Source organism: Sapajus apella, unplaced genomic scaffold (assembly GCF_009761245.1).
Source record: "Sapajus apella isolate SASKATOON/1434 unplaced genomic scaffold, GSC_monkey_1.0 scaffold22, whole genome shotgun sequence".
Taxonomy (NCBI): Eukaryota; Metazoa; Chordata; class Mammalia; order Primates; family Cebidae; genus Sapajus; species Sapajus apella.
In genome coordinates, this window is record NW_022436962.1 from 10,186,288 (window position 1) to 10,201,117 (window position 14,830).

The window sequence follows — 14,830 nt, forward strand, 5'->3', positions numbered from 1 at the left end:
AAGCGTGTATAGTAGTGGGAAGAGGCAATACTGCAATACAGTACTGTGGGCATGGCTTTTGTTTGCTTTGTTAATAAGGGGCATATTTCAGATCTTGGTGGAGAGGGGTGGGTGTAAGAAAAGGAGATGCCTAAAGTGCAGAAGACAGACAGTTTTCTGAGGCTCCAGAAAAATAAGCTATGGCTTTAGTGTTCCAGTGAGCTAGATTTCAGTGTTTCTGAAAAAGATAGCAAGTTTATATTTCAGGAGCACAGGTGAATTTGAGGTTAATATCACTTGGGGGAAAGAGTAAGTTTCACTGGTTCTCTCCAGATGATTTAAAAATTTTTTTTCCAATTTTGTGATGCACATGTCAGAGTACACATTATGGCACATTTTGCTTTATAGAAATGTATACCAATGAAACTTGTTCAAACTTAGCATAACCTACCAACAGCTATTTTATCATAAAATTCCAGGTAAATGTGGCCACAGGGATGTTTTCTTAATCTGTACATTTGAACCTGTGATCACATTGTGAATGTCCCAGTGGGTTTTTTAGATCCTGGAATAGTTGGATCTTTTTTTGTGGTTATTTCCTCTCTGTCAATGTATCAGAACTGGCAGATACCCTACTTTTCAGATTTCTTAGAATTGGCTTGAAAGGACAGACAGGCATCTTATATGACTTTTGGCTAATTCATGGTGGGTAAATCTGACTTTAACTGCATGGAGAACTATAATGGTGACTTTAAACTACTCCTGAATGAGGCTTTGGAGGGAAAGAAAGGGCATGTATGATGCGGAAGCTGCTCAGGAGCTGGAGGGGACAGGGTAGCGCTCACCAGGGGTGTGGAGGCTCCTGCCAGATCCCTTATGGGACATTAACCCTACCACACAGGGGATCTTTGAAGAAACATTGGGTCACTAAGGTCAGAGATTTATGAAGCTCCAGCACCCTCAAAGAGTCCTCTTTCCCTTGACCATGGGAAAAATAGGCTAAAGATAATGGAGGCCTCTGTATTTCCCACCTTAGGAAGAAGAAGGGGAGCAGGAATGCTTCCACTTGACTCTGGAAGATGTGTCTTAAACACAGACTGAGGATGCAATCCTCTCATAAGCAGCGATTCAGAATGAGGTAAGAAATCATGTGGGGGCAAGTCTCATCTAACTGTTTAGGGTGGGCAGTAAAGTGGTCTGAGGTGTCCACGTAAGTACTGAGAATGGGGATTATTTAACAGAATTTTGCAATCTTAGAGCTAGAAGGGACTTCAACAGCAACCTCATCCAATCTCTGTGTTGCCATGGAACTCTTTCTTCAAACAAAAGCTTCAAGGGAGCACAAATACAAATCCCTGTGAAAGCAGAATTGCTCTGGTTGCAGAGTGGGGGGAGGGGGAAACAAAAAATTTATTTATAAAATTAGAAAACTTTAAAAAATCATCATGGAAGAAAACTTTTATATTTATATGTATATCATAGGGCGGCTAAAGTTAACATTGATCACAAAAAATAAAATTTCCCAGACTAATAGATTCTTAATTTATAGCGTGAAGAGACTTTGACTCTTTACAGACATTTTTACTTGGAGTCATGAGAACAGAGATAAGACTTTCGGTCACACGGAAATGAGCCTTGGATGGGAATTTTTAAGATTTATGGGAACTGTGCTATGCTGATGTGGGACAATGAGCGTCCTAGTCCCAGCAGGTGGCGCCCGTGTTCGGCATTTTGAGAACGTTTGCTGTCTCCTGGACTTCAGAATCTGGACGGTGGCCTCGTGCTTGGTGGGTTTACTAGCTCGGACTGGTTCTTACTACCCATCTTCTAGGAGATTTTTTTCAAACAAACAAACAAACCTATGAAACATTTGACTGGATGCCACAGGAAAACACTTGTGTTCGGGTGTTTTAACCTCCAACGATGGAAATCTGCTTAACATTGGTGTTTCCGAGGTGTCTTAGCATCAGAAAAGGAAAAAGACACATACACAGATTCTAAGGAAAAAGGCAGGAAGGGCCTCCCAGGGGTCCAGGTGTGGCAGGAGGGCGGTTAGGCGTTAGAAGCTTCTAGTCCAGGTTTTGCCGCTTCACGGTCATGTTTCCTACACTGCCCTCCCGTCTGTGGCTGACTGTTGTAGGGGAATCAGACAAAGCCCGGCTTCTATCCTGGATCCCAGCTAAGTCTAAAAGACGAAAGTCGTCTGGTACGGTTAACTGAGATCAAATGCTCATAAACGGAGGCAGTGTCAATAAACGGGTTTATTATCATCGCTTTCTCATGTAACTCACCAACCCCCGTAGGACCGTCCTGCTGTGGGAAAGCCTAAAACAGTACACATGTTTTCATTCATTTAAAATTCATCTTGAAGCCGGAGGTTTTAGAACTTCCAGGACGCGACGTGCTGCTTAAGGGACCGCGGACCGTGAGGGGCGGGCAGCCCTTCTGAGACAGAAATCGCGAGTTATTACTTTCACCACTCCGCCGGACTCCCGTGTCCGTCCGCAGCTCCCGCCAGGGAATCCGAGCCGCCTAGGCCGCGGGCTCTTCGCCTCCCGCCTCCAGCGCCAGGCATAGCGCCGGCTAGGAGCGCCGCGCGGCCTACCCCAGCCACGGGCCCCGCCCCCGTGCGTCAGCGCGTAGCCGCGCCGAGGCGTTTCTCGGGGCGTGCCGCAGTTGCTAGGCGACCAGGCCGCTCCCCCTCCCGCCCCTGCCGCTGCGTCTCCCCACTACCCAGCCCCGGCCAGTCGGGATCGGAGGCGCGCGGACCTGCAGTGTCTGGCCGAGAGTCCCCGTGGGACCGTCGCGCCGCTGAGGCAGCCGTCCCGGCGTAGGTGGCGTGGCCGGCCGGACCCTCCAACTGGCGCCCCTCCCCGCGCGGGGTCCCGAACTAGCAGATGGGAGGCACAGCTCGCGGGCGTGGGCGGAAGGATGCGGGGCCGCCTGGGGCCGGGCTCCAGCCCCAGCAGCGGAGGTAACGGCGCCGCGGGGTAACGGGCTGGGGGCGCCACAGAGAGCGGCTGGCGCTGGTAGGCGAAGCTTGGGGGCGGAGAGGAGGTAGAGTGAGCCCTTAGCAGGAGGGACGAGGGCAGGGGTCTGTCTCCCCAGGACCACCCCATCTCGTCTCCATCAGGGCCTCCTCCCCCCACTTCGATTCACCGGGTGCGGGGGAGGGGGCTAGAGCAGAGTTAGAGCAAGAAGAATTTCCACCCCTGGATTACCTCTGAAACCCTAGATCGCCGATTGTGGTAAGGAGCTCCGAAAATCTAGGAGTTTTTGTGGGGCTTTTTAGCAAACCGGTAGAGCCCAGGAGCAATGCCTTGGAAAGAAGCCCTGTTGCTTAGAGCGGATAACCGAGAGCTGAACTCTTGGGGCTTTGCTGTGAGGGGTGCGGTCTGGCTTCGGATGTGCAGGTTATGGACTGTGCTGGGTACAGCTTTCTCCAGATCCTATTTTGAGAGATTCCCCATCTGGCGTTGTATTTTACACCTAAGTGGAGAGAAGAGACCTCCCTTTATTTGCATACAGACTCTTTTTAATTTCCTCGGGCTGTTAGTCACTAGGCAATCTTGCAGATTTTCTTTTTCTTTATAAATGTGGATGCTTGTCCTGGTTTGTTTTATCAGGCTTATGGCAAAGGGCCAGTCACATCCAGAATATTTGGTTTCTGTCGGTGAAGCAGTTCCCTGTTAAAAATATAGATATAGTCTGTCAGAATGTGAGCATGTTTTTTAAAAGGGCATTCCAAAAATATTTGTAGTGTTTTTTTCCCCTTTGTATTTTTATAACACATCTATAAAGAAAACTCTATAACGAATTTCACAAAACAGCTTTTAAAGGTGACCAAGATATTCCAGGATATTTTAAAAGACATTAAAAAAATTATTCCTCTGCAACATTGTCTTTGTAATATTCATTGTGTATCATGTAAAATGATACAATGAAATGCTGATTAACTGGGAAATCCGTGTTCTTGGTAGCAGATGAAATACATTATTCAGGGCCATCTTGTGGATTAAATAAATCCTCTCCGTCTTTTGTGTTCCCTTACAGTGGTGGAGCCACAGTGTTAAAGAACAGAGAAGTGATCCTTAATCATTTAGAATTTTGCCTCCACCATCCACCAGAAAATGAAGTGGAAAGAGAAGTAAATTCAATACATTTTATAATTTAGAGCATCCTTTTCGTGTTTGCTGTAGTACTTACTGTATTTTTCTACAAGTTAGGTAGATGTAAGTAGGTAAGTAAGTAAATGAATAAAGAGAAGACAGGCTGAAAAGGGCCTTTTATTTCTTGCCTGTAAGACCCAGAAGTGTGTAGACTGGAGCTAGTTTTCTAGGTAGCACAGCCAGTGTTAGAGCTGAGATTAGAATCCAAGTCACTGACTTTGAAAAACAATTACCTCTGTTAGTTTTTTCTGGTCTGTTTTTTTCTCTATGAGCTTCAGATTCAAACTAGCCTTTGTTTTCAAGTAGTACGTTATTATGAAATCCTTCTGTCCTTATTGTTTTTAACAACATTCAGAAAGACTTGTCTCAACTATTTTAAAATACAAACCTAGAAATGCTGTCCTTAAAACACAAAAGTTGGATTTCCTCTGTTCCTCTGCCAAATACCAGTTGTTTGTATTCAATGCCAAAATGCAGTGTAGACATTTATTTCTATTATTGTCCCTGGTAGCAGATATGAAGCAGTTAAGACACAGGATGTTTTGGAAAGACAAATTTGTATTCTTCAGTTACTGACAGATTTTATCTGTAATTCTTTCAATTAGGTTGGGGGATGGTGTCTATGATACCTTCATGGTAATAGATGAAACCAAATGCCCACCCTGTTCAAATGTACTCTGCAATCCTTCTGAACCGCCTCCACCCAGAAGACTAAACGTAAGTAAAAGAAGTAATTCTGTGTACATTAATTGTTTTGGAAAGGAGGAAGTGCTACTTAATGCTCAAGGTACTCTTATGTTTCACTGATAACCAGACTTTGTTTCTTTTCGATTTCTCTTGACTTTGAAATGACGATGTCTGTGGTCCAAATTTACCTTTTCGGAATGGTTTTGATTTGGAACCCACCCTTTTATTTCCATCTCCACTGGGATAAATATAAAGCACTAGGAAATAAAATAGTATGCTACTTAAATGTAGGTAATGCTTATTTTTGTATAGGATCACATACACCTGGTATTACAAAGGCTCCTTTTAGCAAAAATAAGAAACAGAAAACGTCTCGGAATTCATAGATCTGCAGGAGTTTTTTCCCCCTGCAAGATGGAAATGCAGTCCTCGTTTATTAGTGTGCTAAAGAGAACCAAAGTATTTCATAGATAGATCATAAATAAAACAGTTTGGTTTTTGATGCATCATTTTGGGGGCTGCAGACAACTTAGCTTTTTTTTTTTTTCTAACTTAAGATAAAATAATTCACATTCCCTCAGCATGCATAAAGTAGTAGGCAGAGCAGGGTTTGGCCAGCTTCCATGACAAGGAGAGGCTATCCTATGACTTTAAAATTTGCTGTGAATGTCATCAGATGAACAAAGTGAATAATTGAATTGACTCATTTGTAATATTTCTTCTTCTTCTTCTTCTTTTTTTTTTGAGATGGAGTCTCGCTCTGTTGCCCAGGCTGGAGTGCAGAGGTGCAATCTTGGCTCACTGCAACCTCCACCTCCTGGGTTCAAGCAATTCTTCAGCCTCAACCTCTTGAGTAGCTAGGATTACAGGCGTGTGCCACCATACCTGGCTAATTTTTTTTTCACCTGTTTTCAACAATTTTTGCTTAAAAACCACCTTTTTCCACCTTTCCCCCCTCTCCCTCCTGAGATGGAGTCTTACTCCTTCATCCAGGCTGGAGTGTAGTGGCGTGATCTTGGCTTATTGCAATCTCTGTCTCCCAGGTTTGAGCAGTTCTCCTGCCTCAGCCTCCTAGGTAGCTGGGGTTACAGGCGCCTGCCACCGCACCCAGCTAATTTTTGTATTTTTAGTAGAGACTGGGTTTCACCATGTTGGTCAGGCTGGTCTCGAACTCTTGACCTCAGGTGATCCACCTCAGCCTCCCAAAGCAATGGGATTACAGGCATGAGCCACTGCGTCTGGCTCTTTCCCCACTTAGAACTCAAATAATATACAAAGTGTAAGCTAAAAATATTTTAAAGGCTGATAACCCTATTTTTCATCCCCTTTCTGGAGTGCAGTGGGGTTTCTTTCCATTCTTTGCAAGTTTATTTCTTAAAACATCAGAATGTCTAAGACCTTCAGAACCATATACACCTTATGTTGACCGTCAGATTGCTTGCTTACTTCCTGCCAATTGGCTCACCTCTGTAGGAAACTATTTGCAATTGGGTTGAAGTGTTAGCATCACTGACTTTCAGTCATTTTACCTTTGACTCAGAGTTAGCCATTGCTATTTACCTTCCAATAGGTCACTTATATTGCATGTTTCAGGATCAGAATGAATGGTGTTCAGAATAACGCTTTTGTGGGGGAGCAAGAAGACTTTAGATTCTAACTCAATGATGTCTTTACTCTTTTTTTTAATTTTTTTTTTGAGACAGAGTCTTGCTCTCTCACCCAGGCTGGAGCACAGTGGCACAATCTCGGCTCACTTCAACCTCCGCCTTTCGGGTTCAAGCAATTCTCCCTGCCTCAGTCTCCCGAGTGGCTGTGATTACAGGCACCTGCCACCATGCCTGCCTAATTTTTGTATTTTTAGTAGAGAGGGGGTTTTGCCATGTTTGCCAGGCTGGTCTCGAACTCCGGACCTCTGGTGATCCACCTGACTCAGCCTTCCAAAGTGCTGGGTTTATAGGTGTAAGCCACCATGCCTGGCCATCTTTACTCATTTTGCTGGAAAAAAGTGTCTTTTGACCTCTTGGTACCACTTACATTTCATTATGCCACGACTCTATCCCGAGATCCTGTTGCTCTTTTTACCAAGTCTTTTAGCTTTATTTATTCAAGATGGTCTTATGTTCTCATGGTAAACTATAAATCATCTGCCCAAATGCTTTTATTGGGTTAAGTTTTGCGTTGCAGGGATTTAGGGCTTGGGAGCAGGGAAAAAGGTGGGTTTTATATTTGGATGAGAAGGTTGTTCCTTTTGAATTTCTCAACAAGATTTTTAAGACTTGATTAATACAGTAGAAGATTCTATTTGAAATGCCACAAGCCCTTGAAATCAGTAGTGTATATGAAGCATTCTTATGAAATGCAATGTGATAAATCTGACATTATTCATCTCTCTGGATATATTTACAGGGTTAAGTAAATACTTGGTAGAGTCAATTATATACATTGCTTCGTTATTGTGATTTTAATGTGATTATAACCCTAGAGTAGAAATATTTAATGTTTTTTTCAGTAGTTTTTTGGGGATCAGGTGGGTTACATGAATAAGTTCTTTAGTGGTGATTTCTGAGATTTTGGTGCACCTGTTACCCTAGCAGTGTATACTGGACCCAGGGTGTAGTCTTTCTGTCACTCCTGCCCGCAGTATCCCTTGAGTCCCCAAAGTCCATTGTGTCACTCTTATGCCTTTGCATCCTCTTCATTGCTTAGCTCCCACTTATGAATGAGAACATACCATGTTTAGTTTTCCATCTCTGAGTTACTTCTCTTAGAATAATGGTCTCCAGTTCTGTCCAGGTTGCTGTCAATGCCATTATTTCATTCCTTTTATGGCTAAGTTGTATTCCATGGTGTGTGTGTGTGTGTGTGTATATACACCATAATTTATCTACTCCTTGACTGATGGGCATTTGGGGAAATATTTAGCATTTTGAAACAATTAGACTTTAATTTGTGTGAACACTGTAGAGTTTTCTAGAATAATGGAAGGAAGTTTTATTTATAGCACCTCAGACTTGATATGTAATTGATTCAGGCCAGTATTTGGGTTATTTGTAGGAAAGGAAAGGAAGTTAAGAAGAGAACCCCTCCCTGTGTAGAAAAATTATCTCCCATAATTCTCCAGTTTCACTGGAGAGGATGATATTGATAGTGTACTACACTGAAGTAGCATACTCTGTTCTGGAAGGCATGCTTCAAGAGAGACATAAAGTGCAACCTATGTTGAGAATGTGAACAGGAGAGTAAGAGAGCCTGACATGTTGGGTGAGGTAAGGAGGACATAGTGGGGAACCTACAGAATGGTGGCGGTAGGCACAGCACGGCCCCTTTTAGGTATCCACAGGGCTCCTACTTGAAATTTGGACACTTCTGTGTAGTTCCGAAAGGCAAAGTCAGAATTATTTTGTGAGGAGAGAAATTTAGGCTTACTTTAAGGAAAAACCATGAATCATGGACTCCAATCATGGCATATTTAATATTATTGTAATAGTTCTGTGGAAATTACATTTCTGATGTATGTGTTCTTATTAATGTTGTGTACTTGAGACGTTCTTATTATCACAAACAGAAATGAAGGGTTCTAGAGCCAGTGCAGCCTTACACATAGGCAGAACAGGGGAAATTCCAAGGGACAGACCCTGCACCGCAAGTACCTTTCCTAGCAGCTTGCCACTGGTGACTGCAGTTCCTAGGGAACTGTTCCTTTGGGTTAGGGCATTGAGGTTCTGTTGAAGTTCAACTATCCATGGAGAGGTAACACAGTAAATTGTATAGCGGGTGGAAAGCATGTTTTATATGGAGAGAAAGTGGGTGAGGCAATTCCATGTATCCTAAGTGAAGGCCTATTGTGGGTGTCGTCATTAAGCAAAAGGCATAGTTAGTGCTAGACGCTTGATGGAGGGAGATCAGACTAGAGAAACTGAGGAAGCCACCAGAGAGAGAAGAGAGAAAGGGGAAGAGGAAGGATGTATAGGAATTTAAACTTTAATGTATTGAGAATTTTGCCAAAATGTAATCAGTGTCTTTTAAATATTTTATGGTTGGTGAAATTAGAATTATTAATTAGAATTTGATCCACACAACATCCTGCAAGTAGATATTATTATCCACATCTTACAGATAAAGAAACTGAGGCTCAGGAAGGCAACAGGGATCTACAGCTTCTTTTTCTTTTCTTTTTTTTTTTTTGAGATGGAGTCTTGTTCTGTCTCCCAGGATGGAGTGCAGTGGCGTAATGTCATTCAGTGCAACCTCTGCCTCCCAGGTTCAAGTGATTTTCCTTCCTCAGCCTCCCAAGTAGCTGGGATTACAGGCACACGCCACCATGCCTGGCTAATTTTTGTATTTTTAGTAGAGACGGGGTTTCACTATGTTGGCCAATCTGGTCTTAAACTCCCAACCTCAGGTGATCTGCCCACCTTGGCCTCTCAAAGTGTTGGGATTACAGGCCTGAGCCACCACACCCAGCTGGACCTACAGCGTTAAGTAGTGTAGCCAGGACCCCAACCCAGGCCTTCTGACTTCATGTTTCTTCAGGATGTGTTTCAAAGACTTAGGCAGTAAATATTTAGATGTATTAAAGTTAGTAACGATTTTAAGGAAAACTAGCCAAGATGCATGCAGATGTTTGTTTTTATTATGTAAATCTAATTAAAACCAAACAATTAAAATATTTTCCTAGTTCCACCAAATTTATTTCCTAATAGATTGTAGGCTGGAGTGCAGTGGTGCGATCTCAACTCACTGCAACCTCCACCTCCTGAGTTCAAGTGATTTTCACATCTCAGCTTCCTGAGTAGCTGGTACTACAGATGTGTACCACTACTCCTGGCTAATTTTGGTATTTTTATTAGAGATGGGGTTTTGCCATGTTGGCCTTGCTGGTCTTGAACTCTTGATCTCAAGTGATCCACCCACCTCGGCCTTCCAAAGTGCTGGGATTACAGGAGTAAGCCACCACGGCCGACCAATATGTAGATTCTATATGCAGCCCTGTTTATTTTCTTGACCAGTGATAATTTTCTACTTTGGTATCAGAGAGACTGTATCTGGCCCCTTTATTTTAAAAATAAATGCCAGGCTATGGCTGCATTTGAACTGGCTCTTTGACTTTGTTTAAGATCATATAATACATCATGTAACTGTAAGTGTTCTACAAATATCTAAATTGATCAAATGACTTTTAAAAAGGAGGAAGCAGGACTTTTGTAAGTGAATTACGGGGGCTGTTTGAGGTATGCCTACACTTAAATTTTTGTCATTTATGGTTTTTCTTTTTGAGATAAAGTCTCATTCTGTCACCCAGGCTGGAGTGCAATGGTGCTGTGTCAGCTCACTGCAACCTTCACTTCCTGGGTTCAAGTGATTCTCCTGCTTCAGCCTCCCAAGCAGCTGGGATTACAGTCCTGCACCACCATGCCTGGCTAATGTTTGTGTTTTTAGTAGAGATGGGGTATCACCATGTTGGCCAGGGTGGTCTCAACTCCTGACCTCATGGTCCTCCCACCTCAGCCTCCCAAAGTGCTGGGATTACAGGAGTGAGCCACTGCACCCGGCCTCATTTATGTTTTTTAATAATGTTTTTTGTTATTTGTTTTGATAATTTATAAATACAATTTTTGTTTTGCTTAGGTTATATTAGAATTTCTAGTTTTTAAAGGTTTGGCCACTTTTTAGCTTACATTTTTAGAGATTATAACTGTAGCCCAGAGCTCCTCCAGAATTATCTGTTCCTCATACTATAGGCTCTCTAAAATTATCAAACAGATAAAGGACATTTTTCAGGATCCATTGAGAAAAATAGTTGTTCTTTTAAGTGTCCTAGACTTCCTTTTATTTTTAACAACAGATTTAACATTTTTATCTTTCCAACCCCTTCTTAATATTTTTCACTTCTTTCTTTTCTTTTTTTTTTTTTTTTTTTTTTTGAGGCAGTCTGCCACTTTGTTGCCCAGGCTGGAATGCAGTGGCCTGACCTCGGCTCACTATAGCCTCCACCTTCCAGGTTCAAGCTATTCTCCTGCCTCAGTCTCCCGAGTAGCTGGGATTACAGGCGTGCATCACCACATCTGGCTTTTTTAATTTTATTTTTTTATTTTTTAGTAGAGGTGGGGTTTTGCCATGTTGGCTAGGCTGGTCTCAAACTTCTGGCCTCAAGTGATCTGCCTGCCTTGACCTTCCAAACTGCTGGGATTATAGGCATGAGCCACCATGTTTTTTATTTTTTATTTTATTTATTTTTTGAGATGGAATCTCTCTCTGTCGCCCAGGCTGGAGTGTAATGGCATGATCTTGGCTTACTGCAACCTCCACTTCCCAGGTTCAAGCGATTCTCATGCCTCAGCCTCCCAAGTAGCTGGGATTATAGGCATGCATCATCATGCCTGGCTAATTTTTATATTTTGAGTAGAGACAAGGTTTCATCATGTTGGCCAGGCCAGTATTGAACTCCTAACCTCAGGTAATCTACCTGCTCGGAGTAGTTCTAAGTGGAAGAGAGAGGAACTGCATTGGGCTTTGGAGGAATGTAGAAGTTGAGGGGATGAAGAGGTGGAAGGATTCTCAGTACAAGGACACATCTGTAAGAAGGAACCTGGCATGTTGGGGGCGTGGGAAGACCATATTGTCTTGAACAAAGCAAGGCATGTATGGGGATTACGGATGGCTGCAATATTCAGGGAGTCTGGAAACTAATATAACACAAGTTGCTAGAGACTGTTGCTTTTCTTATCTCCTTTTTGAGTCATCTTAACTTTAAAGTAAACATGACTGGACATGTTTTGTTGTTATTCAGTCAGAGGAGGGAGGATTATTCCATCTTTCTAATGTTTTAATGACTTTAACATTGGATTCACTTTCTCTTTCATAGATGACCACTGAGCAGTTTACAAGAGATCATACTCAGCACTGTTTGGATGGAGGTGAGATGAAGGTAGAACAGCTGTTTCAAGAATTTGGCAACAGAAAATCCGATACTCTTCAGTCAGATGGCATCAGTGACTCTGAAAAATGCTCTCCTACAGTTTCTCAGGGTAAAAGTTCAGATAGCTTGAATACAGTAAAACCCAGCAGTTCATCCAAGGCACCCAAAGTGGTGCCTCTGACTCCAGAACAAGCCCTGAAGCAATATAAACACCACCTCACTGCCTATGAGAAGCTGGAAATCACTAATTATCCGGAAATTTACTTTGTAGGTCCAAATGCCAAAAAAAGACATGGAGTTATTGGTGGTCCTAATAATGGGGGTTATGACGATGCAGATGGGGCCTATATCCATGTACCTCGAGACCATCTAGCTTATCGATATGAGGTATTGAAGATTATTGGCAAGGGGAGCTTTGGGCAGGTGGCCCGTGTGTATGATCACAAACTCCGACAGTACGTGGCCCTAAAAATGGTGCGCAGCGAGAAGCGCTTTCATCGCCAAGCAGCCGAGGAGATCCGGATTTTGGAGCATCTTAAAAAACAGGATAAAACTGGTAGTATGAACGTTATCCACATGCTGGAAAGTTTCACATTCCGAAACCATGTTTGCATGGCCTTTGAACTGCTGAGCATGGACCTTTATGAGCTGATTAAAAAAAACAAGTTTCAGGGTTTTAGCGTCCAGCTAGTACGCAAGTTTGCTCAGTCCATCTTGCAGTCCTTGGATGCCCTCCACAAAAATAAAATTATTCACTGTGATCTAAAGCCAGAAAACATTCTCCTGAAACACCACGGGCGCAGTTCGACTAAGGTCATTGACTTTGGGTCCAGCTGTTTTGAGTACCAGAAGCTTTACACATATATCCAGTCTCGGTTCTACAGAGCTCCAGAAATCATCTTAGGAAGCCGCTACAGCACACCTATTGACATATGGAGTTTTGGCTGCATCCTTGCAGAACTTTTAACAGGACAGCCTCTCTTCCCTGGAGAGGATGAAGGAGACCAGTTGGCCTGCATGATGGAGCTTCTAGGGATGCCACCACCAAAACTTCTGGAGCAATCCAAACGTGCCAAGTACTTTATTAACTCCAAGGGTATACCTCGCTACTGCTCCGTGACTACTCAGGCAGATGGGAGGGTTGTGCTTGTGGGGGGTCGCTCGCGTAGAGGTAAAAAGCGGGGTCCCCCAGGCAGCAAAGACTGGGGGACAGCACTGAAAGGATGTGATGACTACTTGTTTATAGAGTTTTTGAAAAGATGTCTTCACTGGGACCCCTCTGCCCGCCTGACCCCAGCTCAAGCGTTAAGACACCCTTGGATTAGCAAGTCTGTCCCCAGACCTCTCACCACCATAGACAAGGTGTCAGGGAAACGTGTAGTTCATCGTACAAGTGCTTTCCAGGGATTGGGTTCTAAGCTGCCTCCAGTTGTTGGAATAGCCAGTAAGCTTAAAACTAACCTAATGTCAGAAACCAATGGTAGTATACCCCTATGCAGTGTATTGCCAAAACTGATTAGCTAGCAGACAGAGATATACCCAGAGATGCATATGTATGTATTTTTATGATCTTGCAAACCTGCAAATGGAAAAAAATGCAAGCCCATTGGTGGATATGTTTTTGTTGGACTAGATTTTTTTTTTTAACAAGACAAAACATTTTTATATGACTATAAAAGAATCCTTCAAGGGCTAATTACCTAACCAGCTTGTATTGGCCATCTGGAATATGCATTAAATGACTTTTTATAGGTCAATGCATCTTTGTTATTATTGTCAGATATATTTCAACTGATATACTATTGGTTTGAATCTCTTTCTCTCAGTATAGAAGGTGTATCAAAAAATGTATCCTAACTACTCACTTCTAGTGTCCCCTGGCGTCTGTTCTGGTGGGGTAATTTGGGATGTGGTCGTAGTTGTGAATAAGAGCCAGTGCTAGGTCCCTTGCCCTAGTAGGCCATCCTCTAGAGTCATTCTTGGTGAAAGAGCTCACAGCAGACTCTGGGGTGGGGGAGCACCAGGAAGCTGTTGGTGACCTGGACAATTGGTGTCACTGTTTTTCAATGACTCATTCCTCTTCCCTTCAATTCTCTGATGTTTGGTGTTATTATTTTATTATGTCGTTATTATTTTGCCTCTGATTTGTTTCCTTGTCACTCAGGGCATTTTACAGATGTCCTACCACTTTACCAAATAACCCTGTAAGGTGCTGATTTAAAAACTGAGTCATATGCATCCCTTCTTCTTCCCTCTCCCATGCCCAAGGAAGATAAAACAGCTTCTCTGCCCCAGTTGACCCAGAATGGTAAAGATAGAGAATCAGCATGAAAACTGTAGTTCCCCAGCTTTGTGGTACTCCACGGACCAGCCTCCTTGCTGCATTTTCATAGAGTCTCTTCCTTATAAAAGTAATCACTCTCAGGTAAAGCTTACTACGGTTTAAAAATGCTTCTTTTACAATTTTCTCCTTTCTTTACAGCTACTTGCCACCTTAATGTGCCACATTTTTTTCCCACTTTCACTTTAAGCTTAAAGTGAAATTCCCTAGATCTGAGTGAACTTCAGTTAAAAGAAGAAAACTCTAAAAATCCAGAAGCTGTTGATAATCAAGTTTTCCCCTTTACGTTCCTTAATTTTATTCTCTTCAACAGCTTTTCTTTTTCTCTGCTAAGATTTAAACAGTGAGGGCTGATAATAAAACCAATTGCTAGGCTGAGTGCAGTGGCTCACACCTGTAATCCCAGCACTTTGGGAGGCCAAGGAGAGCGGATCACAAGATGAGGGGTTCAAGACCAGCCTGACCAACATGGTGAAACCCATTCTCTACTAAAAATACAAAAATTAGCTGGGCACGGTGGCACATGCCTGTAATCCCAGCTACTCAGGAGACTGAAGCAGGAGAATCGCTTGAACCCAGGAGGCAGAGGTTGCAGTAAGTTGAGATTGTACCACTGCACTCCAGCCTGGGCAACAGAGTGAGACTCCATCTCAAAATAAAATAAAATAATTTTTTTTTACTTAGAAGGGTGGAGATGGGACAGAAACTAACTCACTGCTGCTGGTGAGTCTGTCC

The 14,830-nt window shown here is 42.9% G+C and overlaps 1 protein-coding gene across 5 annotated transcripts; it reads left to right on the forward strand.

Moving 5' to 3' along the window:
* Nucleotides 1-2,706: 2,706 nt before the first annotated feature.
* DYRK3 (dual specificity tyrosine phosphorylation regulated kinase 3) lies at nt 2,707-13,515 on the forward strand. 5 transcript variants are annotated; one of them, XM_032289030.1, is made up of 4 exons: nt 2,707-2,953; nt 4,033-4,126; nt 4,754-4,865; nt 11,701-13,515. In XM_032289030.1, exons 2-4 carry the CDS (start codon nt 4,110-4,112, stop codon nt 13,276-13,278), a joined length of 1,707 nt encoding a protein of 568 aa, XP_032144921.1. In that variant the 5' UTR covers nt 2,707-2,953; nt 4,033-4,109; the 3' UTR covers nt 13,279-13,515. The 5 variants fall into 5 exon arrangements, with proteins under 5 accessions (XP_032144921.1, XP_032144919.1, XP_032144920.1 ...); XM_032289028.1 differs by lacking the exon at nt 4,033-4,126; XM_032289029.1 differs by lacking the exon at nt 2,707-2,953 and having other exon boundaries at nt 2,968-4,126.
* The last annotated feature ends 1,315 nt before the right edge of the window (nt 13,516-14,830 follow it).